We start from the raw sequence: 25490 nt of genomic DNA, 5'->3' as shown, positions 1-25490 counted from the left end.
ATAAACCTGTAATGATGTTATATGACAGATGAAAATTCCACTTTACTTGTAGCCTAGAAGGAAGAGACCTAAAGGAACAAGGAATGATATTTAAAAAAAATAACTAAACAAAAGAGTATGGTATAACAGGAATCTTCAACATAACAATAAGCAATGACAATCTTTTCAAGAAGATATGTAGTCATATACATTGCAAACAACTTTTGAACTCTCAACTACACTCTAAAATGTCCCTTTGTAAATTTAATGTAAATCCATTATAAGTACAGTGAAATAAAATGAGTGCATTTTTAAATACTCTTCTTTATTAAGGGTGTTCTTTTAGAAAAATGCAACCACCAGCTACTCTGAGATTCCCAGGAAAATTTAAGCTCAGACTTGTAACCGAAGCCCAGTCTAAGAAATTAATCACGCTTCTGACTTATGACAGATTTACTTTCTATCACTTCCCAATTTATGTTTTAAAACTCAAACCATGACACTAGTACTACCTTGAACAGTTACAAGCTTTAACATAGCTTCTAGGTGTTCTTTTTCGGAAGCTGTAGCTTGATGCAACCAGGCCAGCATGTCTCCTACATACCTACATAAAGACAGAAATTTTTGTGTAAATCAGTAGTTTATGGTGTCATTGAGTCAAAATGGCAACAGACAAAAAAAAAGACTACTTCATATATATTTTTGGAGTACTATACCTCAGAGGATCATGCGAGTGCATTTCAATAGGGCGGGGAGTACCTCCCAGACCTCCTCTAGTAAGAGCATCTATAAAGCCACGGACCACAGCACTCCTCCTTGCTGTCCCAAACTCATCCAATGTGTATCTGTTATTAAACATGAAAATGGGTTAAGAAAAACCAGTTTACCTCATCATAGTTGATCAGTTCAACTTTACAGTTAATACAAGTAACCACTGTTATAGTTCTAGAAATCTTGCATCAATGCTTTACTATAAAACATTCAAAACCATCTGATTTTCTTGACTCCTCTAAACAGATCTAAAAACACAGCTTTTCCTTGACCTAGCTGTTCCCTTACCCCAAACAAAATAAATAAATAAATAAAATGAAAAAGCACTTTTTCCATTTTTATACACATAAGCAGCTTTGACAGATTTGGGACTCCTGTTTGCATACGGTCCAGCTGACTGACAGAAGCAGCAATTTACTGCACTGCAACACAAGGTTTCTTCCTTCTTCTAGGCTATCACATGATTAATAAGTAGCAAACAAAGTTATTTTCATTTGATAATAGCTCACTGCTTTAAATCAAATGAGTCTTAGCTGCATATTTAATGGATGAACAATTACAGCCCAGAGCGTGTAATCTCAAATGGCTTGCTGGTGGCAGAGGAGGTACCAAAAACTTACACATGGCTCATTTCTGGAGCAGGCTACCCTCCTGTTGGCATTGAAGCATGATAGCAAGTAAAGGATGGGAAATTAGCACTGCTAATGTTCCTGTTATATTTGCTTAGAAGTAGGATTTTTGCAAGCCACAGAACACTTCTATTTCTTTTTTTAAATTAATTTAAGCATTTTGAACAACACATGTAAATTACAAAGGAAAAAAAGAAAATATATATTACAGTTTATTTTTCCAACATAACTGAAAAAATGTCAAAGAGTAAGCATGTTGTCCCTTACCAATGACATCTAGTAGATGAACAAAAATAAAATATTAATAATAATAATAAAAAGTTATTATCACTGACTGAAGATAAACAAGTACTACATTCACATTTAACAGAGGTGGAGAATAAAATATAGAAGAATATAATATACTGTTTCAAAACTGTTCCATTAGATTTCTACTCTTCTACAAAAAGTCCAAGGAAACCTTTAGTTTTGTTCTTTTTAATCTACGTTATTATTTGAAGGGGGGGGAAAGGCACACTGAAGAATCTGGAAATGTCTGTTTAAACCTTTTTCTTTATACACTGTACATGTTAACTCGGGAAGTAAATACCTGCAATTAATAAAAAAAAACCTAATGAAAAAAGTTTAATAAATTACTACTTTCAAAAATAATGCAATTAAGAGTGGAAGAGATCTGGGATCTGACAACAGCCCGCTGTCCAGGAGGAGTAGTATTGGAGTTAAAAATCTCCAGTGTCTGTAGAAACCAGCTACACTTTTTTTTCCCCCCTCCAATGAACAGCTATACAACAGATCATTAAAAATACAGCAGTGAAACAGATCTTGTGATATTGTAATTAGTTTTGAAAACAGCAGTCAATAATGATAATTTTGTTTTAAAAAGGAAACTATAAATTTTCCTTTTGCTCTCAGTAGAACAGCATATAACCATTACAAAATCCTGCATCTTAAAAATTCAGTAATAACTACTATTTACACTAGAACACAGTATTTACTACTGTGTTATTACACATACTCATGTTCAGTAAAGAAAAAAACATTTGGATTCTTTTCAACCCAGCTTCAACTTTTAAAAAACACAGTAATGATCACTGAGGAAAGAAAAGATAGAAAAAGACCTTGAAAACCTGAATGCATGATGGAAAAGGAACACTACTTTGAGCTATGTCTCCTTGCATTTTCTATGAAACAGTTTTTCTGTTAGAGCCAGGAGATGAAAACCAAACTGAAATGTTTCTTTCAGACACCTACTGACTGCAGTTCCCAAAAGTCCATCCATGGTACATTCTTTCTGACACTTTTAGTTGACAAGACATAAGTCAATATAAGAAAATAAGAATTTGTGGATTTGTTTCTAAACTCCTGCCCTTCTCCATCTTACTCATTTTCACCCAAATGAATCACAATCTTTATCAGATGAAAGGGCAGTGATTTGGAGGAAAACTGTCCAGTTTACCCACCAATGCTTATATGCATAAACCAAAAAATAATTTAAAATTACTTTGTTCTGTGACTTAATTTTTACATTTTGAACTCAGCAGTTCATTAGTTATTTAAAGGTACACAAACTCTTTTGGAAAGGAATAAACTACATCTTGAGATTTAAAATGTAAAGCATCAGTACTGCAATTTTGATAATACTGCTTTAGCAAGTAGTTAAATATGATACTCTATGATGAGAGACATGTGGCTGTGTGTAACGTTTACTTTTGCCTTTCTGGCAGAAGAAAGGTCTTACCTATCAAGTTCTACCTTTGTTATTACTACTGCTGTTGTTTTTGAGAGAAGTGTCAGAAGAAAAATAAATTCTCTTTTGCAGATTCATTTTAAACTAGCCAGCTGTGGATTTACATAGAAGATGCTTTTTCTTTTTTCCCAGAAACGTTAAGAAAGCAAAACAATGATTTTATGAAGTTTCAAAGTATCATAATTCTACAAAACATTTATTATGGAAAATAAAACTGTATCTAAAAAGAATCCTATAAAATGTTGTGAACACAGTTGTAACTGATCTTTTGCAGCTGTGAAAGGGTGTGGAGGAGAGAATGCAAGAAAGGACTCTGCAATCTCCAACTATGGCACCACATCCAACAGCTGGGGACGTCAAGTGACATCACTTCTCCCTCACATGAACTAGCAGAGCTGACTGAGCATGTCAAGATCTGTGCTTCCTCTCATAATGACAGAATTTTTAAGGTCCACTTCCACAATGCATTTTTCCTGTGAGGAGCTCCACAGAGATTTACAGTGTAACATACATACACCTTTACACATCTGACACCATTTAAAGACAAGAGCAGCCTTTGCAAGACTGCCCAGTACTCTGCTGTCCTGGATACCTGTGGCTGAAATTAATTTGCAATAGTTGCAAAATGTGATGAATGCATTAAAAAAACCCCAAACCAAAACAAACAAAACAAACCCTAAAGAGTAAAGAAGTTTAAGTACCACCTCTTCAGGTATAGTCACTCTAATAAAAACAGTTCTTACAGTGCCACCTCGTGGTTGTTTCTACTAAGTACCATATTTAATAAAGTCCCTGCAGCAAATTCTGAAGACTAGTAGTATTTTACAGATACACAAGTATCTCTACACTTTAGAGGCCAATATGTAGTAGTTTTTAATAGACAACTGGACAACTCCATTCATACTACCAGAGGCACTTCAGTAAGAGCTAATCAGCCCTTAGCAATTTTTCACTTTAGGAATTTAAATGAGATAATCACACGTTTTGGACAGCATTTTTTACTTCACAAAAACCCTTAGAATGAGCACAGCAGAAATTCACAATTCATTTAGGTTAAAATAAAAACAGTCTGACAATTTACTTTAATTAGAAACCAGTGAGTTGGAAAAAGGCTGATGACATTTACTGTACCATAATTATGTCAAAAAGACTTCTAAAATTTAAAGCAGTTGAAATATGATTTTTTTCTATATTTTTATGTTTGAGTTTTTTTTTTTAAATTTGACACAGGACTAAACTGCCTTGGCACCGAAATTCATGCCCATCTTTAAATTTTATAAGCTCAAAATTTCTCTTAGAGATAATTGCAAACATTTACTTACTTGTACAGGACTGGTCTATCTTGTAAGGCTTCCATGGCTTGAGCGAGAACTGGAGAAATGTCACATGATTCTTGTGTCAATGTCCTGCATTCATCTATAAAATATCAACACAGATAAAAGCACATTCTTTACACTATAATACATTTTATAATAAGCTGTAAAACAAGAAAATTAGTTAAAACCTCAAAGGCTTTTGACTTTGAACTGAAGCCTTTAGAATATGCTACCCAGGGTAGTTAGTGTTAAATATAACTAAATTCCCCTGCAAGCAGTACTATAAAATGCATGTCCCTCACAAATTTCAACAATAATAATGATTACGGGAAGCTTAGTATTTCTTTGTGCCTACATACAAATGGTGAATCATTCAACCATCAGAATTCTGTTGGGTTCCTTTAGATCTGTTTATCACGTTCCAGGTAAACTATTAAGAAAAAAGGGAGTAAGTATTTAAGCAAGCTTTGGGTTTGTTTTGTTGTTCGGTTTTGTTATTTTTTACCTTTCAGCACATTAACTACAGATTCTTGTATATTCCCTGCAAGAATGTGGAAATCATATAAACTAAATCAAATGCTGGCATAAGAATTATGATTTTTTATTAGGGTGAAACCACAACTATTATATGAGGTTTCAGCATCCTCTGAAGAACACCTAATGAATATAAAAACCACAGTACACCGTTTTTAATTTTTCTTTTCCAAAAAACTTTCTGTCAGTGTCTTTGGAGAAGAGAGAACTAATAAAAAAGCATCTACATTTCACACTATCAAGATGTTACACTGAACACAGATGCCTAGATCCAGAGTACATAAGCAAAAAAAATAATTGCCTAATATCAGTCAAAAGAGCATCCTGCTAAAAGGAGGTGGTTTTATTTTTAATTTTTTAAAAGTAATGCACCACTTCTCCCACTAAACTAGATCTTGCTACCAAATGGTCAAGATAACAACTTCCCTCTAACCCGCACGGAAATGAAATTCAATAGAATTGACAATTTGTTTGGACTATCAAACTGAAGTAGCCACTCTCTGGAAAATCATCTACTAAAAACAGAAATAAATAATACACTTTTATAGTGATGAGACTGGTCCAAAAAAAAAAAAGAGAATCTCCAATTAACTATTTGGGTCATAAAAAATCTTTCACTAAGAAGGAAAACAAAATGTTAATGTATCTTGGAACGGGTTTTTGCTAAGTTCGATCCACATGAAGGAATTAAAGGAATCATCATAACAATATTAATAAACATAAAAACATTCTTAGTCCTACTCTGAGTCCATCTGTAAAGTCGTTCATAAGATGCCTCTTGCAGTAAAGCCATCTGTTCCATAATTTCCAAGCTACAAGGCAAAAAAAAAAAGTTAATTTGCAAATACTATTTTAGGTAGCAAAGGCAGGTGCAAGTCAAATAAAAGATACCATTATTAAAATTAGGAAGATTTTAAAATGTTATTATTAGGGGTTTTTTGTGAAATACTCTGTACAGTCATATGAAGTAAAGAATGAGACCTTGTTTTAACTTCTGCTTTTAACTGTAAATGGTTATCTTGCACTCATTTAAGTAGCACTCACCCTGCCCTTTGCTGATTTGTCCGGAGGAGAATCTTGACATCATCATGAATTTGCTTTACTCGTCCTAAAGCCTTGAAAAAATCCTAAATCAATTTAAAAATAAAATAAAATAATATGAAATAAAATAAATTAATACAATATAAAATAAAATAAAAGCAGTGTTTAAAAGCAGTAACTTCTCAATCAAAGCTCTTGCCCTCTATACTCCCCATTTCAATCCCATATTTATGTTCCTTGTGGGTCTGTGTCCCAAAATCTGTGTCCCAAAAGCTGCTTTTAAAACACACACCCCTCTGTCACCTCATTATTCCACTTTAAGAGCCTTAGTATTTTTTTAGTTTCCCATTGCATCAAGTTATTCTTCCATAAAAAAAAATAAAAAGAAAAAAATGCAGTAAAGACATGTTTTTAACCTGCCTTATGTAGTATGTGTGTGTTTCACAGTTATTAGTTAACAGTTTCAGGAGATTTTGAGAACACTACTATGCATTACATTGTCTCCCATTAATGTTAGCAACTTAAGAGCAAACTGAAACACTATAAAGTACAATGAATACAGGTTGATATTTGTTGTATTCATAAAATAGGGTTACAATTTCTTAAAAAACATGAAACATTCACAACAGAATGGACCTAGGTTTTCCAGAACAATCCTTCCCCCCAAATAATTCAGCAGCGGCAGTGAAGAAAAAAAAAAAAAGAACACTAGAAGAGATGGACATATGGTCAAAAGGGTTATATTGTTACTGTTTCAGAAAGCAAATGGAAATCCAATAACATTTTCAAACACATCTTGTAACCAAGTCATCTTTCAAACATGATGGAGGAGACCAGCTAATTCAGATACAACTATTTGTTATATCTTTTGTGATATGAACAGTTTGCCTCGGGAAAGTAGTTTCATTTTGGCTCATCACATAAAATAGAAATATTCTAAGTGAAGTAGGCCAATTTAACCTACTGCCTTGCACCAGTTTTGTTGAAGGCCGTGTTTATAAAAACGTAAACCACTTTTCCTTCAGGAAAAAAAAATATCAAAACAGAAGCCTGACTAAGATGTTTTAAGGGCACTGGTTGACTCTAACATAGGGGAAATACACACAGATGATATTAGTGAAGTCTGCCAGCTAAAGTAGCACAACTGCTGTATCTCAGTTACCTCTGCATATTTTTTAGACCAAGTATCAAAAAACCTATTCCTCATTCTGCTGCAAACCAAACACTGAATAACTGGCACAGCATTGCTGTCATTGTTCCCTGCAACGTGCTTTCTAGAAACCTGAATGTTCTTTCATGGCAATAGCGGTACAAAAGCACACAGCAATTACTCAAGTGCACAATCATTTAACACATTCCATTTATGCTTTCATTAGCACTGTTTATGGTTATCAGTTCCATATCTTTAGTAACGCTTTAACTGCAAACAGGATGCCTGTGGAATCGAGATAGTGTATCTCAGCAGGCAGTCTAGATTTAAGTGAAGGTTTCCATGCAATTACAATAATAAAAAAAATCCATTAAATATACTCAATTCTCTTACTATTCAGTTTGCTTTTACTGCAGAACAATGTGCCTTCTTATTCAAACTATAAACATATAGTGTTTTTGGAAGGTGGCTAGAAGTGAGTCAGCACCTCATATCTTCATCAACCAAGTAATATTCATGGAAAGCTTCAGCTTATATGTCTCAAGTCACTGAATACCTATATACATGAGTATGCAAAATGTACACACACATGCAGTACTACATATTACTGAAGAGCTGCGAGCTTCTCATTTGCCTTATGTGAGTGTGGTGAAGTTTCAAAACATCTTCACTGAAAATTTAGACTTCATAAAGGTCTTTTTGAAGCGTAGAACCACTTGAGAGATCATTTGCCCCTTAAACTCATTACACAAACTAGAATTTAATGTTGATTTTCCTTCTCTATACTTGAATCTTTAACCACATATTTCAAACTCATCAGAAATTCACCATGCTGTTAAAAGGTACATTCTTCCATAAAACATTAAATTGCGAACTGCAAATAAGATCTCATGTACAGTTCAGCTAGGGCACTTCTACATTTTAGTTCAGGGCAAAGCTTTTAATGTTCATTGAGCTACCTCAGTAATTGGCTCATCTTTCGTGCCTCGAAGCAGGTTCATTTCATCCGGTGTCAGTTGGAATTTTGCTATGAATGCATCTGCAACTTGTGCTTTCATTTCTAATCTCTGACTGTAATAAAACAAAGTGAAGAGGACATTAGCTTTTATGCTTATCTCAGATTTATTTTTAATTTTCATACTCATGGAAATATAATCACCATCAGAACTTGGTGTTACAAAACTATAATAGTACATTCCTGCCATCAAACACTTGAGTTGCTTCTTCACATACGGTTTTCTATTAAGCTTACATAGATTATTCAGTAAAGACATTACTAAGTTCTTTAAAAAAATATTATTTTAGTATTGGTATCATAAGTTATCTAATTCAGATACTTTGTGCTTGTACAGTTGTAATGCTTGCCTTTCAAATTCGTCAAGGAAAGAATGGGGTTTCTGTGTCTCTGGGTTTTTAGAGAGACACAAAAAAAGTTGTAGCACCCAAAATGAGAAAATTAACAGACTAGATCCATTTCTTTGTAACAACATACAGCTGGGACACAGCAGGGATGTAATATGCAAATGCCCATCTCATGGGCAGCATTTTCCTGCACACATTTTGTCACACACCTTTATAACCACAGAAGGACACAAATGAAATGGACCGAGATTCCTGCAGCAACAGAGGATTTGCATTCCAGGAAATAAAGACTACTTTTTCAGGACATTGAAAAGACACTAATTAGTTATTAGCAATGCTTCAAATAAACCTATCCACTTAATTTCTCTAAATCAACTCTACAATTGCAAATTTAAGGGCTCTGTGAAGCTGAATGTCTCCTAAGGAAAGAACAAGAGCAATGGAGAATGATTTTGACCAATTAAACAGCCAATGGCAGCAGCTGCATCCATGCACCACAGTACTTTGCAACACAGCGGAAGGAGAACGGAAAAACACTACTTATAACACATTCAGTAAATTTTCAATCTGAAGAAAGGAGGTCAAGGTGTAAGAGGAAAAGTACCAAGAGAAGTAGTCTACAAAACATACATGAAACAGACAAGAAGATATTAACAAGAGTATTTTTAACTCAATATTAGGCCTGTGATTTTCTGAGGATAACTATGCCTTTCTAGCAACAGAGACAGAAGATGGATCAGGTCTGCTCTGTAGTAATATATTCCATCAATGATGCATAAGCCATGCTGCTTAGGCTGCCTCAGCTATCCCTGCTCAGCCCTGCCCTGTAATGCCCTTCCCACTGTGACAGAACCATTCTTTATACTATCATGTAGTGAATCAGATCAGGGAACAAATCTGGCAGGAAAAACAGTAAAAGTTTTTATTTTAGGGGGGTGGAGATTACTTGTATTTTCTAATATTTTCTAATACCCCACAGACCATAGTCTGTGCTCAGGGTCTGTGGGGTACTAACATCCATATATGCACCTCTGCTGTACTAAGGGGTGTGTCAGTACCATGAGCTGCCAGACACAAGTTGGCAATGACTAGGTAGTTCATTGCTGCTATGAAACTGCTCATGAAAACTACACTTCTGAACTCTTCTGGGGTATAAAAAGAGGTCATTTCAATAGTCAGCTACAAATAATAATCATACTGATAAATACTAGGACTCAAAAAAACCCTAGAGGCATATGACAGCTACTCAAATTGAAAACTAGGCAAGGACACTTATAATTTCATGCAGTGATGTTGTTTTCAATGGCACATTCCTGTTTCATTCCATCGTGCTGAGCAAGTCTAATCCCTCAATGTTGCCATCATCGGATTTGGTTGAAACAATAGACAATGTAATTTAGTGAATTAACTTTTAATAGTTGTTTCAAGTCTCTCCTCTTGTGATGGAAATCTCAATTTAATATCAATCCATAAAGCTGAAAATACTTACACTGGATTATTCCTCCCAATAGAAAAGAAAAGGAAGGTAGGAAAGAGACAAGAGAAAGCAAATGCAAGACCTTTTTTGGTTTCAATTGAAACAAGATCTCCCATAAACACAGGGGTTATAAAAAAAAACAAACAACCTTGCTTGTCAACGTCTCTCCTTCTGCAAGTGCTCACTCTTCACAGTCCTCCTCCCATTGCTTTTTTGCTATTACAGAGAACAAGGTTTGATCCAACACCGTGTGTTAAAGACATTCTCATCCCTGGCCATGTCTTGGGCTAGCATCTGCCATAACTGCTCACTGATGCACTCTGCACACTCCCAATAATTAACTTTTATAAAACAGAGTCAATACATTAAACTCTAGCACACTGGCAAGTTAAAAGTTTCACAGCATAAACACAAGATATCAACCTCAAGGGGGCAGCAATGTTTCACCTCCCTTTCTCAAGAGACTGGGAAGTGGTGACAAACATTTATCCTAAACAAAAGCATGTATCTGAACTTTGATAAAGCTATTTCTTCTGGGCTTTTTATAAAGAACATGATATTTCAACAAGCTATGCACTTTCAGAACTCAGGTTAGCTAGCTCTGCTTGTGATGGCTATGAAAGTTTCCTTGGTTATCAATCTGCATGAGAAAGAGATCCTAGATGATGGATCAGGAACAAAATATGTAAGTTGGACATACCCTTGATCCTTACCTGGCAGTATACAGTATTACTGAGACCAGTACACTCACACAGCTATTCAATTTCTACATATATATATATGTATTTCCTCAGACATAAGCTAAGAGGTATTTAACCAGAATTTAATCAATCCCATTAAAGCAGGGAAATGGATCAAAATGTCCTTCAAGTTTACTATAGCCAATTCACTGCAATAAGTGCCATACAAAACACAATGCAAGTAACAACAAAAGCTAGAGTAGGGTCATCTTACATAAAACCCACTGCAGTTGCTACCTGTGCAGACACTTGGACATTTCAAGACACACTGGCCTTTGTGCAGACATAATAATTTTAAATTGTGTTCTAAGCAGTACAGTACAGCTGAGGAAAGGCTACACTGTGCTGTTATCCCAAAGTTGTTTTTTTTTTCTTTTACCAAAGTCATTCCTCCATAAAGGAACAAAACTAACAGATCATGGGAATACTGCATTGATGCAAAGGGGGAAGTGCCAAGTGCTGGAAGACTTTGGAGCTTGGGCGGGGGACGGGATTCCAACAAAGAGCAATTTCCCCAGTTTTAATCGTTACCAGGGAGACAGAATTCTTTTGCAAGAGAACTGAAAAGGCTGGGAAAAGTATGCACTTTGTGCATTTTTCCCTTGAATCAAACACAAACGTGCACTGTTAGTAGGGATTATCACCAAGACAGCTCAAAAACGAGGTGGAGGAGAAGCAGAATTTTCCGAACTTATTTTATCATGCCACTAAATACAGCATAAAAATCTGCTAGCTTCCTTTACCTAGGATGAATCAGAGCAGCACATTCTGAATTATTTTCCATTTGCGATACTGAGGATTCAACACATTTTTAAAGCCTCAGAATGATGGAGTATTTCTACCTCATAAAGAAATAACAACCATCTTTAACAGACTTGTATAAAGTCTGCTTTTCAGCAGCAGCTGCAAAAATTTCTTTGATGGTTTTTGTGAAAGGCAAATATACAAGACTACACAACAAAACATTTGCACACAAGTAAGTGTTAGGAAGCATTCTTCAATACCAGGTGCACAAACACATCTCTTATTAAAGGAAAACTAAAATACTGTGAGAAGGTATTCAGTGACCAATTCATCACAGAAAGTAACTATGAAATTTTCTCAATTAAAAAATAGGGAGGCACAGAAAATAGAGTGAATTGTCTAACGTTTCCACGATACAGGAAAACAGCAGTAATAGTAAGTAAGGCTTTAGTGAGACCTCATCTGGAAAACAGATCACAATCCTGATCATCTGTGTTCAAAAACAATGGACTCCCATTACACCAGAGCTTGCAGGATGATCATGGGAATAGAAAACCTAATTTAACACAGGAGATGAAGGAAGCTCTAATTAAGATAAAGGACAATATGAGAAACCAGTCAATTTATATCCAAGAATTAGATTGGAAATCATGGAAAGGCTTTTACTGGAAAGAATGAGCTTTTGGAGAAAGTGTTCCACAAATAGCAACACATACAAAATGTAAAAATAATGCACTAGTCATGTGTTGAACCGTTGATGATTTTATCACGGTCATCGTGCAAATAACAGGTGGCAGCAGGAATGTGGACTTGACCTTCTCCCACCTGTAATCCCGATCCTAAAGAGAGATAGCCTGCAATGCTACCGTCCTCTCATCTAATACATTCTGCTCAAAGAATAAATAGGGAAAAATCAAAAAGACTAAATCCAAAGTTAAGCAACACATCTGCACCGAAATGATTCAAATCTTACCAAACAGATTACTAAACACTAGAATAAAAAAGCTTATATACTGTAAATAAATTCATGGAATTCAGTAATTTTCTACTTTCATACTGATTAGGTTTCCTATAAACGTGATGGGTATGTATCTACAGAATAGTCTGGACAAATAATTCATATTCATAACTTTGCAGAACTTCGCAGCAATCATGTGATATATATATATATATATGTATGTATATATATATATAGACACACACACTTATTGGGTAAATCAGTGTTCAGCAACGGTTAAGATACAAGATATGGTCTCTAAGTTGTGCACAGAGACTAAATTAAAAAGGAGTGCATTTCCGGTGAACAGATTCTTTTCCATTTTGTAGAGATGAGCTAATAGATACTCCCATATCAAACAGACTGATTTCTTCTTCAGCTTATCTTTTATGAAATCTGATATAACGGCACTTGAAGCAGGCCTGCTTAGTCTGGTTTCAAATTTGCCATCAAATTCAAAAATGTTGCCAAAGGCATGAAATTAAAACACTGTTCTCTACATCCACCTGGAATACGATCAGAACAAATGAGCTTAACCTGCAGCAAAAGGAGAACTAAATCAGAGTAGGAAAACAATAAAGAACCAAAATCAACTTCCAGTGCAGACCATGGGCTCTTCTGTTCCTGGGCTTCTCCTCTAAGAGCAGATTAGACAAACATGAGTCAGAAATGGTATAATGTAACTGATTTGGCACTTCTGATGAATGCTTCTTGACTTGTAAGACCACATCCCATTTCATACTGCCCAAGAGTACCTCATGTCTCAACAGAGTACATGGTTGCCAGGTAGAAAAGTGGAAAAAAATAAGGTTTTGCACTTTCTCTGCTAGTCACGGCTAGAATGTGACAAATTAGGTTTTGGTTTTTTTTATTTTCAGATCCATTCTAGCTGGTTTTATTCCTCTGTTACACTTTGTAACACATGCTTTAACTTGGTACAAATCAGGAAAGAAAATCAACCTCAGAATTTCAAGTCTTCACCCTCCCCCACACATCCAATTATAATTAAGTTTAGGCAATCACTGCTTTTTCTCATGAAGCTTATTCATGGGAATAAATGTAATTACAAGTTTCAAAAGGTCAACACATGAAATACATCTCATCAATGCAAACCACCAGATCACCACTTTTCTCAGCATACGCTGATAAAATCAAACCTCTCTAACCTGCTACTAATAGTGCTGAACTTCCTGCATCATGTCCAAAGTGACTACAACAAAAAAATATATTTCTTAGAAAAGGAAAAAGGCATCACCAACAGATAAGCATGAGAGATCAATAGTGCAGCACTACTGAAGCAGATGTCCACTATGAAATATTTTTCTTAAGACTTCTGACCTTGTATTGAGCACAGAGGTGACAGTCAAATCATTAATTCCAAGAACAGCATTTGTTGAATTTAAGTAAAGAACAAGTCTGAATGGAATTCAATTAAAACAAATTGAAGTAAACAGTGTGTCATGGTTTGAGATAGCCCCAAAATCTAAATTCCCTAGTCCTAGCCCCCTGTCACATCTCAATCCAATGTGAGATGGGGTTTTTTTTCCAGACAAAACACACCAGACTCCAAATGGGGGGAAAGGGAATATATTCCTGTCTGGGATTCATACTTAACAGATTTTTAAAAAGTGAAACAATCCCACTGCTACGTAAACCAGTTTTTTTTGAATCAACATAACGAACAAGGACTCTGACATTAAAACACAAGTTTTGCTCTGAAACACAAATTTTGTGTTTAAGAACACAGTTAAGAGAGGGTAGCAAAATAAGAGAAGGTGTAAAGGTGTTCAAGTGCATAATCTCAATGAAAGCTCTGAACCATCAGCCTGACTCAAAAATATCTGTCCAAGCCATTTCCATTCTCATTTTTTCATAATAGTTTTCAGAGTATTATGGTCTTTACGTCCAGAAAACTACTCCTCAACTGTTACATCCACAATTGTGGCTAACCTCAAAAACAATCGTGCATATCTTACCATTAAGTGGCTGGCAGAATTACTACGAAGCCAGGCTACTGGCATTCTGCATACAGTATTTTGGAACTGAACAGTTATTTCTCTGGTTTGGGAACACTTGTTCCTGATGCAAGGTGAAGTAGTTTAGTATTGCAAGTAAGTTTTCAGCTTCATACCAAGAAAGAAAAGAACTAAAGTCAGGTACAACAAGAGAACCAACAAGTCAGACAAAGCTATTATTAAAATCTCACTTCGAGGACCAACATCCTTTTTCTATCACCCTACTAGCAATAGCAATTACACAAACCCACATCTTCTAAAACAGCGGAGGTTGTCTGAAAACAAACTAATCGCCTCGCTACTATACATAAAACATCCAATGCAACCTGAAAGCAAACAGCGTACAGAAATCTAGTGAAGATAATGAAATGGAAGTGGATTTTTGACAATTCCCAGAAATTGTCTAAATTAACTACCTCAGTTTTTCTTTACTGTAGAAGTTTGTTATGAAATACATTAAAATGAACATTCTATTCAAGACTCTAGGTTACTGAACAGCAATAAATTAACCTTATGTAATGGAGAGATGGGTTGGATGTCCTGGACTACTTTATTTCATGCTACATGGTCCTATTAAGTTGTGATAAGTCTCAGTTTCAAGGAAAAAAGGAAAAGCTAAAGTAATCAGATAAATGCTAAGCATAATAGAAGACGATAATAGAACAGGTCCAGCTTTCGTATCTACATTTCAATCAGACAGCATCTTAGGACAACCCTTAGGAGACAGAGAAGCCATGCCCTTACAGTTTCACCATTTACTCCTTTGTTGGCTTAAAAAATGTCACCTGTTAAGTTGAAGGAATCAGGAACTTAAGACCTGTATTTTTTCTGACTGTAGGCAAGATTTCAGCTCTTAAGAAACCCCTAACATTTGGTAGCAGATGCCTCTTCACATGCCTGATGTGAACCAATGGGATGCATCAGAACAAACAGTTAATTAACAAGTTAAAATAAAAGATGATTAAAAGGTCCCAAAAGGAACAAAGCAGCCCTCACACTGTAGCTTTTAACTAAATTTTTTGTAAGTTTAGACAGGGAAAAAAGTTTACTTTGATAGTAAATGGCACTACGAATTTTCCAAAACCATCAGACTGTAGAATCACAAGTACTTCTTGGCTTCTGCTCATGGGTACTTCATGATATACTTATTCCTACATATACACTCTGAGGTCACAGAGACCCTTAGAAGGACAGGCTACTTCCTAAACTTTTTTCCCCTCTTCACACTAGGGGGATGTTCTGTCTTTTAAAGGAATTAGCAGGAAGTCTTTTAAGTAAATGATTGCGTGAGTAAGGACTATATTGTGGAAATGCTGCTGTACTGCCTGCATAATCTCCTTTAATGGAACTTAAGGCCAATTAGACATACACCACTTGGGATTGGTCTTAACATCTTCCATTCTCCTTCTGAACAAGGCATCAAAGCATTTCCTTTTCTTGAGACTGTAAAATATATGACCACTTCTCTGTCCTATTACATTATATACTCACATTCAAAATGACAAATTTTCAAAGACTTTACTTCTGTTCACTTGCATAAATTGTGCCTCTACCAAATCCTTCACTTTATATGAACCAGCATTGCATTTTATGCAGTTATTCTACATTCAACCTTCAAAATGCGTACAGATTAGACTCCAACTTCACATTCAGACTTCCACAGGACATAAACTACTTTCTATCGAAGTCCACAAGATGAACCTACTGATTCTGAAAGCCCACTGAGAGCTATCCAAACTTGTAATTTCTACTACAAACTTATTACTGAAAATAATTATTTCTAACTTCCAGAAAACTATATAATTTTCATAAGAAAGCTCATAAAACAAGGAGATTCATTCTTCTACACTGAGAAAATGTAAAGCTGTAAAACCACATATCCTAGCCATAAAAACAATAAAGACTACTTGCATCTGTCATAGGCCATTATCCCCGTTCCCATGAATAAATATACTGACAAGAGCAAAATACAAATCTTTTTTTCCACAGGAGGCTGGAGAACCAAGGGAAAAAGTGACCTGTGTTAGGCTCATTAAACAGCACTTCTGTATTTTACAGTTAGCTTTAAGTACGGCAGAGTAGGTTAGAATTCAGCTTTTCGTTCCCTCATACAATCCCTGAACCAGAGAATGATTTCCACTGGATATAAAGCATTAGCAACAAGAAGCCTGTCAAACTGATGAGACATTGAGTTGGTCCATATCTGCTACAACACAATATAATTTACATTATCAACTGACAGTAGGTAAAGCACATCCATATCTAGCATGTGTCACTGTAACTGATTCTTTTCCCTAAAAAGCCAATTTTTATTGAAATAAGCAATAACACACATTCTTACCTTTTTGGATCCTCTAGCAATAAACTCAGAATGCAATATTTTTATTCCAGTTGAGCTACAAACACTGATAGTGTTAAAAAAAAACCCCAAAGTCATTACTCAAAAATAGAAGTGGCAGGATCACATCTAGAAGAAAATTCCATCAAATAAATAAGGTGGTATACATACTTTTCTGCCTGGAGTTTTGTGGTTTTTACAATCAAGTCCTGGGTTTGTTCCTTTGCTGCCTAGAATACAATTAGAAATATGAAGCATGTGAAAAATACAAACACATCAAATGTATTACACCATCTTTAAAATCTGTAATACTTTTGAAACTTTCCAAATATAAGCAATCTAAAGAGTGTACTGTTTGAAACAAAAGGCCTTCTTTAAACAAGTATTCATTAACTCTCCCTATTTCAGGCAGGAAAAATAAATTATTATCCTTATCCATATACATTTTCATGTTTATATACATTTATATTCAAAATACAGAAACACTGCAAGTATTAGAAATAGTTCTGCTTATTTTGTTTGTTCATCAACTGTAAACTGTTTGCTCTTACAAAATGAAAAATGAAAAAGATTCCTTTGGATGCTAAACTGCCCAGTAGCAGTGTCCGTCCAGACTTTTCAGACAAGATGAAGAAAACAGCTCTGCTAGTCTAAGCAAGCTCAGCTCTACAGTCCAAGCAGCTTACAGAGCTGTAAGGACCAAGAAAAATGATTAAGAAAAATTTCTTCACCGAAAATGTGGTCGGGCATTGGAACAGGCTGCCCAGGGATGTGGCTGAGTCACCATCCCTGAAGGTATTTAAAAGATGTGTAGATGTGGCATTTTGGGACATGGTTTACTGGTGGACTTGGCAGTGCTGGGTTAATGATTGGACTTGTTGACCTTATAAATATTTTTCAACATAAATGATTCTACAATTTTAAGATTATGAAGTTCATCATAGTCCTAAATATTCAGTAATGACAAAGCAAGGGAATTCATGCAGAAACAATTCTGCATCAGACAGCAGTTGCATGACTAAAGGGATTGCTGCAAACGAAGTTAAAGAGTTCTGAAACTTAATGTCCACCAAAAAGATAAAAGACATTTGGAATTGTTGGTTTCCCACTGGATGCCCCCAATGATCCCCTAGGCAGTAAAATAAGATGATTTTACAAAAAAAATTCCTGCAATCAAAATGCATTCAGCATAGAATAATATTGCAAGTGAAGAGGTGGAAATGGCTATAAAGATATTCTGTGTGAATAATTTCAATATTGTATTAGGTCCAAATTACAGTATTTGCTGAAATGAAGATGCCAGTCTTAAAACTCCTGAGAGGGCTAACAAAAGTACGTATGCACACTGAATTTTCTAAAGGAAACTAACACGCAAACTTCATAAAAAGTTCAACAGAATTTACTGAACATTTAGTAGTTCCAAAATAACTTAAGATATCTTTAAGCTTTTTATATCTTATATAAACAATAATATTTAGGCAGTTTAATAAATTCATAATTTAAACCTTTTGACCATTACAACAAAAGACTAGACCTGAACTATTTCCAGACTGGTTTCTGCCATCACTTTCTTCAGAGCTGCATATTTTAATAAAAAAAACAAACAAACAAATTTGCTTCCTTTCCAGTATTTTCTGGACAGAAGTACCAATTACCAACAATAATGCTAATAGTAGGACAGCAGAAAGGATGAAAAAGTGGTTTTTCTGGATCTAGTTAGATATATCAGGAAGCCAATTTATATTTACATGCATTCAAATACATGCCAGATATTGTCATTATTTTATGTATGAAATGTAAGAGCTTATATCTAACCAAACAACGTAAGTGTCAGAAATGAGTCAGACATGACAGAAAAATCAGAAAGTTGGTATTTGATGTTTCTTGTATATCCAAAAAAACCTATTTTTCTCTTCCTCCCCACCTCAGTATGTAACTAAAACTTTCATTATCCTTCAGTCCCACTTTATTCCATTTCAGCACTTGCCTCCTTCTCTCCCTTTCAGCCACTGTCCAAAAATCAGATTTGACAGTATATGGTTATTTGAATGAGATGGTATTATAAACTTAAAAAATAACAAAGATAAAAAGCTTTCTGGTTTATCTAAATATATTCCCTTTCATGTCTTTATATTTGTTCTGCTTTTCTTAGCACACTTTTCTGCCTTATATGCCAAATATCCTCCTCTTTATATCTTCTATTTGCTCTACTTAGTTCATTTATGTCTTCTTATTCAGCTTAAGCACATGCCTGCAAGTCTTTGTGTCCTATTACAGTTAAAGTACCAGAGTATTTCACAACTGAGTGCAAATTTGTGAGCTTATGAACTTGCTTTACATTCATACAGACAAAGAAAACATGGATTGAATCGAGGCAAGTTATGAGTTCTACAAGGCTCCAGAGGGAACCTCCTGTGGGGCACAGAACAAAACTACCTACTGACTTCAACAGAAAAAGAAATCTCTGCGGGGTGGCTGTGCTCTGGGAAAGACAAAAATCAGAGAGGATAGTTACACTTCATGATCTAAAGACAGAAAAGAGCAAATATCTGCATGGACACTTGACTCATTTCCACATCTAAGAGTTTAGTCTAACAGCTCCTGAACTGCGCTAGGGACACATCCACGTTAACAGTGTTCAAAGAGATTTGAGACCTCCGAGGTGCATTACCCAGTTCCTTCCAAAACTGAAAATTAAGTACTGCAGTTGGCTACACTGTAGTCTCACATTTTTTGATACAAGTTCATCAAGCTACAAGCATTTGTACAATGACTATGAAACCTGTTTATCTAAGTAGAAGGACATCTAATATCCACACACACACATATGGAGAGGAAAACACAACTGTTTTCGCGGGATTTTTTAGTGAAAGACTCTTATTCACATATTATAACTTACGTGTTCTATTAAGAACATAATTAGTTTGACAAAACATCTACACTTCAGCATCCATAAACCTTTTATACTCATCACTGCATTGAATATTGAAGTTGTACACTAAAACCAAACCAGATTTATTAATGTATTATAGAACACAAATTTCCCCCCATCCAGATTATTATGGATTCAGGATTAAAGGAAAACAGAATTGGTTTTGTTGTGTATCAGCATTCTGAGACAATGTTATGAAACAAAACCAATACATTGAAGACGCACAGCAGACTTGTTTCCCTCTTTGAATTACAAGATACTTTCTTATGAATGTAATTGAGATATTTATATGAACACATAACTCAATAGATGCAGTCAATGCAAAAGGCATTTTAAAAGGAAATAAACAAATTAACCCTTTAATTTCACACACATCCAATCTAATAGAATATTTCCTCTCCACTCACATACAAATGGATATCACATTGCTATTCTCAAAGTAAGTATATTGCTGCATTTTGAATTGCAATTTGGAAGAAATTAAAATTAAAATTAAAAATTAAACTTCCTTGATAAATATTCTGAACAAGGAAAGTGAAGCATATTAATATCCTGAAGTAGCATAATATGCATACCATGGAAACATCTCAGTGTTGCTGTTAATCTCCAAAAATAATTGGTTATCCGTTTAAAAGAAAGTAGTCCCACCTCATCAGTTAAAGCACATCTATTTGTATATTACCTTCAAACGACTGGACATGTCTTCACAGCAGCTGCTCATTGCTTGCACATCTTCGTTTATACTCTCAAGTTCCTAAATAAGTTCAAATAACAGTAACTGTGTTTAAAGTCAGAAATGCCATGTCCGGGCCCAGCTCCATCCCACCAAATTAGATGCCCAAGTAACAAGGAACATAGTCACTCTAGGTTCCCTGTTAGTCAATGCCAAGAACGCACCACTAAAGATCAACATTCTCTTGGGACTTTTATCTGTTTGAAACATAACATCCCTCTGCATAACATTTTCACTAAATGAAACAAATGATGTATCGCTTTTACTCTAAAAGTATAATTGTCCTGGACACTCAAAATCTCTCTTAATCCTTTTTTCTTTATTTTTCCACTTTAAATTACATTGCAAGATAGCTAGTCATGCTGCAAAAATGCTACCTCTTTAACTTGCTTGAATATGTGCACAAATTCTTCATTTATGGCCAAGCTCCGTCGTTCAATGTCTCCACGCAAGTTTCTTCGGGTGCGCAAACTGTTTTCCACAAAAAAGGTCGAGAGAGCCTTGAGTGCTTCCAGCATTTCCTAGAATATATTAAGAAAAAAAAAATCTTAACTTTGGACACAGTTACAAAGAAGCAGGTTAAATAGTCTGTAACCATCCCAAGTTCATGGTCTTATTAAAAATAAAACAAACGTAATAAATGGTTTTAGAGGAAAAACTACCTAAACATGTTGCGGATCAGGTGGCAAACAACCAAAATAATTGCTGAGCCTTTCTTCTTCTAACAGACAACTTTGTCTGCTATTTTAGAGTAGCTTTAAACAGTAAGATTACTTTCTGTAAAGGAATGACCTATTCACAGCTAGAAAACATTTAAACAGCAAAAAACTTGAGAAGTGCCCTCCGAGGTAAGCGATACAAACCTCCCTACGATCAGAGGGGATGAAACAGGAGCGTGGCATGTCGCTGGAGAAGCGAGAACCAATGCTATACGTAATTAATGCTGCAAGCGGCCGCCCGCAGCTCCGCAGCGGAACTGAGGGTACGGCGGGACTCGCCCCCCGCCGCGGAGCCTGTCGGGGCCCGCGGCCCCTGACGGCTCATCCGGCCCCCGCCCCGTCCCTCAGCCGCCGCCCGACCCACCTTGTCGTTGTCCAGGCGCGTCTCCAGGATCTTGTTGAGCTTGCGGGACAGGGGGTTGGTGCCGGGGGCGGCCGGGAGCCCCGGCCCGGGGGCGGTGGGCGGCTGCGGCGCGGCCGTGTCGGCCACGGCGGCCATGGCTGCGGCCCTCTCCGGCCGCAGCGCCCCGGCACGGACCAGCTCCGGCGGAAACGCGCTCCCCAGGCTTTGGTTCCGGCCTAGCGCAGGCCGGCCGTGGAGCCAGGCATCGCCTGGCACAAGTGGCACTGAGGGGAATAAATAAAAGATTTGGGGTTGATGATGAGCAAGAGGGTTCACTTCCTGAGGCCGAATAGCTGTATTTATTTAATGAAATCAATGCTTTAGTTATGAGCACATCTAGGAAGGAAAAATAAATGGCATCTCTACTGCATAAGCTAATAGCAGTAGCTGTAGAAGTGTGTCAAAATGAGGAGGTGTCTTTTTTCGGCTGTGCATTTACTGACACAGAGGTGAACATCTGAGCTCTCCTCGCAGCTCCAGAGCACAGAATCACAGAATCAATTGGGCTGGAAAAGACTTCTGAGATCATCGAGTCCAACATCTGACCGAACACCACTATGACAACTAGACCATGGCACTAAGTGCCATATCCAGTCTTTCCTTAAACACAGGTGACTTCATCGCCTCTCTGGGCAGCCCATCTCAATATCTAATGACCTTTTCTGTGAAGAAATTCTTCCTAATGTCTTACTTAAACCTACCCGGGCACAGCTTAAGACCATGTCCTTGTGTTGCTGGTTCCCTGGGAGAAGAGGCCACCCCACACCTGGCTACAACTCCAGGCAGTTGGAGAGAGTGATAAGTCAGCAGAGCTGCCTCTTGCTCTGGTGTGTAGGAGATGTGGCTTTGGCAGCTGGGGCCATAGTGGGACCCGCTCCATGGCAGCAGTGGCTTTGCTCCCTGGACAGCCTGGACAGGGCCCTGTGGCAGTGCTGCTGTTGATGGTATGGGCCAAACACCCGCAGGAGCCTGGCTATGTGCCCCACTCTCATGCTGCAGCCATGGCATGTTCCGTCTCAAGTGCTGAGATGCGACAGAGGAATTTCTTTTCCAAAGGTACACAGATAAAAGTAGGATGCCATGGAAAGAAGATGACTAGGAGCACACAGCTGTTATGTAAGAAGATAAGGGTCCCATCATGGTATTTACTGTGAAAACAAGAGCACCTTGCATATGCAATTGAAAGTCTATTTCCATTTGTCTGATGGTGTGTGGATCATTCATTGCTCTTCTGAAAGCTCTTCCTGAAAAGAACTGCAAGTGAATAAAATAACCTTTGCCTTTATGCCCAAGGGGGAGCACTGAGCTTCTAAATCTTTTTGTTCTTTTAGTTTGAGTAATTTGTCTCAAGAAAAAATTACATGACCAGAGCCCCTCTCCTGAAATCTTAGCATGATGGAGAGAGCGATAGGATATTTTTCTATTTAATTTTTTCTATTAAATTTTGTTTACTTCCTTACATGAATCCTCTACATAAAAGACCAGCTTTCCTGAATAGCCTGTGTAGTGCTTTTTTTTCTACCCTTGCCTAGTCAGGAAGCAGGGTGTCAAGTATTTTCAGACACCTTGTTTCCCTTAGTTTCTCTTTCTCCTCCACCATATTACATTGATGTTATCTCATTCTAGATGTCCTTTACTTCTGACTGAACTTCCAGGAGCCAGGATCTCCCTTCTCCATGTTAGAATGTGGAGATAAAAAGGCCCAAAGTCATCACAGGTGTAACCAATTAATATTTAAGCATGTCAAGAAAATCCTATTATTAGAAAGATCCCCTCCTACAGAAAGATCTGTAAGTTGGATGTTGTTAGCTGTTTGAGCAACATTTTAAATGCTGTTAACCTGGTGAATAAGTTGACAGAATGAAGGCACGCCTTGAAGTCAGAAAGACTACATCTGAAACACAAGTGTCAGATAAGTCACGACCATTGCCAAGTCTTGTCCAACAAGTTATTCCACAAACATACAAGGAGCCACAAAGAATTCCCTCTATCAGTCAGTACATGCACTTTCTTTTGAAGCAACTAATTCTGTTGTCAGATGCTTCTTCATGGGTGTGCATTTTTTCAAGAATTTCTTTCATGAGCCAGAATGCTTCTAGCTAGTGTAAAATATTGGGCTGACAGCAACCAATAGGGTTTTGAAACAGCACGTGTTTGTCTATGCATTTGTTCTTCTGGAAAAAAATGGGAAGAAATAATCAAGGGAGCACTTTTTAAACTCCCACAACTGAAAAAAGGGCTTATCTTTTGTTCATCTTTCAGGAATATTAGATGAAGCTATGAAAAAAAATCCTCTCTTTTTTCTGATATGAATAATATTTGCAGGGTAGATTTTTCCCCAGAACAGATTTTTTTAAACAAAAATGCAAATGTGAGTGCAATGAGATCACCATCTAAAACTCAGCTGAATTGCCACGGTTTCTACGTGTCACAATGGTGGGATTTGACGTGATATTCTTGCCAGTCTGCTTGCCCACCAGTAAACATCCTATTGAGTCAGTTGAATGTACATTGTGGGATAAAACAATGGGGAGTTTGTGATCTGTAACTGTCAGAAGGTACTTTCAGTTATCAGTTTATGTGTATCAATGGTAGACAGTCTGTGTAGTGTGTGTAATTTACTCCACTGTAAGTTCCCTTACCAAAGGGAAAATTACAGCTGTCAGTAAAGACATGTCTGATACATGGTATTTTCTGTTAATTTCTTATGTCAGTTCCTTATTATGTTGGTTTTTGGTTTTGTGAGCTTCCCCCCCAGACAACAAAACTGTTAGACAACTATTATTGCTATGCATCTGGTGAAAGTGTTCACAAAACACTCATTTGGTGAACTACAGGCAGGAGCAAGATTTAGCCTGCACAACAAGGAGTGTGTGATTGGTGGAAGACCACTTGCTGTCCACATACCCCAAGCTAATAAATGCTGTTGTACTTTCAAATGCTTGGAGGTACATATACTTTTTGAATACAAAGATAATAAGGGTTTGTAGTAGTAATCTGAATCTGCTCTGCAAAAGGCTAGGTAAGAATAAAACCCAGTGGTTGAATAGGTTGACTGGGCTCAAAGATGTGACTGGAACTGGTATTTCCCTACCCTGTGGTGAAAGAGGAGTGACAGAGCAGCACATAAAGAAAATGTTTTCTCAAATACAGAGAAAGAGGAGTAGCCCTTGCTATGGGTGTTGTCATAGGCAAATGAGGGTAGAAAAAGGGAATTTTTGTGATGAAGGGGAAAGAAAATGTAAAAATACATTAAAACAAGTATAGGAAGGAAGGAAGGAAGGAAGGATAGACCAACGCAGAGCTTGGATCAATATGCACAGAGGACAGAGCAACAGGGAAGATTATGAAGTGAAGTCAGGGAGGGAATAGCAAATGCCTATAATTAGTTGTATTTTCTACAGTGTAATAGATAAAAAGAATTTGACAATGCTACTTTGCATACAGTTGACAAGTCCTGATGCTTTCAGATGCTGTGAAGAAGAGTATCTGCAGGAAGTTGGTTGTAATAATAACTATGCCATCCCTGTAAAAATTATAATAGCCCTCTATGCTGCAGCCACTATTGAGGATCAAGTGAGTAGAACTTGGCCCTGTTGGGCTCTCCACTGCACACAGCGTACCCCAAAAGAAATCCACCACTGCCTTATGTTCTTCACTGGTTCTCTGCCATGAAATTATTCATCAGTTTTCTCCAGTATTTTTATGTCTTTTTGTGCCATGGTTGGGACAGAAAATTCAGCTGATAGGCAGAAGCACAGGAAAAATGTTCTGTGTCCTTGGGTCAGAGCTGGATTTTTTTAATGTATTATTTCCTGAAAGGTTAATGTTGTAGATATTTTTCACCAGAAGAAATCAACCCA

General features: G+C 36.7%; 1 protein-coding gene across 1 annotated transcript in view; it reads right to left on the bottom strand.

The window, feature by feature from the left end:
- The window catches only part of COG6 (component of oligomeric golgi complex 6), a 52387-nt gene extending 30639 nt beyond the window's left edge, over positions 1–21748 (bottom strand). Inside the window, exons 1-10 of the mRNA XM_051780473.1 lie at positions 21589–21748; positions 20883–21026; positions 20455–20526; positions 17012–17070; positions 8127–8238; positions 6021–6103; positions 5718–5788; positions 4449–4542; positions 696–824; positions 492–583 (exon numbers count right to left, since the gene is read on the bottom strand). Coding sequence (XP_051636433.1) covers positions 492–583; positions 696–824; positions 4449–4542; positions 5718–5788; positions 6021–6103; positions 8127–8238; positions 17012–17070; positions 20455–20526; positions 20883–21026; positions 21589–21723 — 991 coding nt within the window. The 5' untranslated portion in view covers positions 21724–21748. The remainder of the gene's footprint in view (positions 1–491; positions 584–695; positions 825–4448; positions 4543–5717; positions 5789–6020; positions 6104–8126; positions 8239–17011; positions 17071–20454; positions 20527–20882; positions 21027–21588) is intronic.
- Positions 21749–25490: the final 3742 nt, after the last annotated feature.

The sequence above is a fragment of the Manacus candei genome, unplaced genomic scaffold (genome assembly GCF_025592945.1).
Source record: "Manacus candei isolate 608988 ecotype Guabito, Panama unplaced genomic scaffold, ASM2559294v1 h1tg000014l, whole genome shotgun sequence".
Lineage (NCBI taxonomy): Eukaryota > Metazoa > Chordata > Aves > Passeriformes > Pipridae > Manacus > Manacus candei.
Note: the sequence above shows the minus strand (reverse complement) of the source record. Positions and strands in the feature narration are given on the sequence as shown.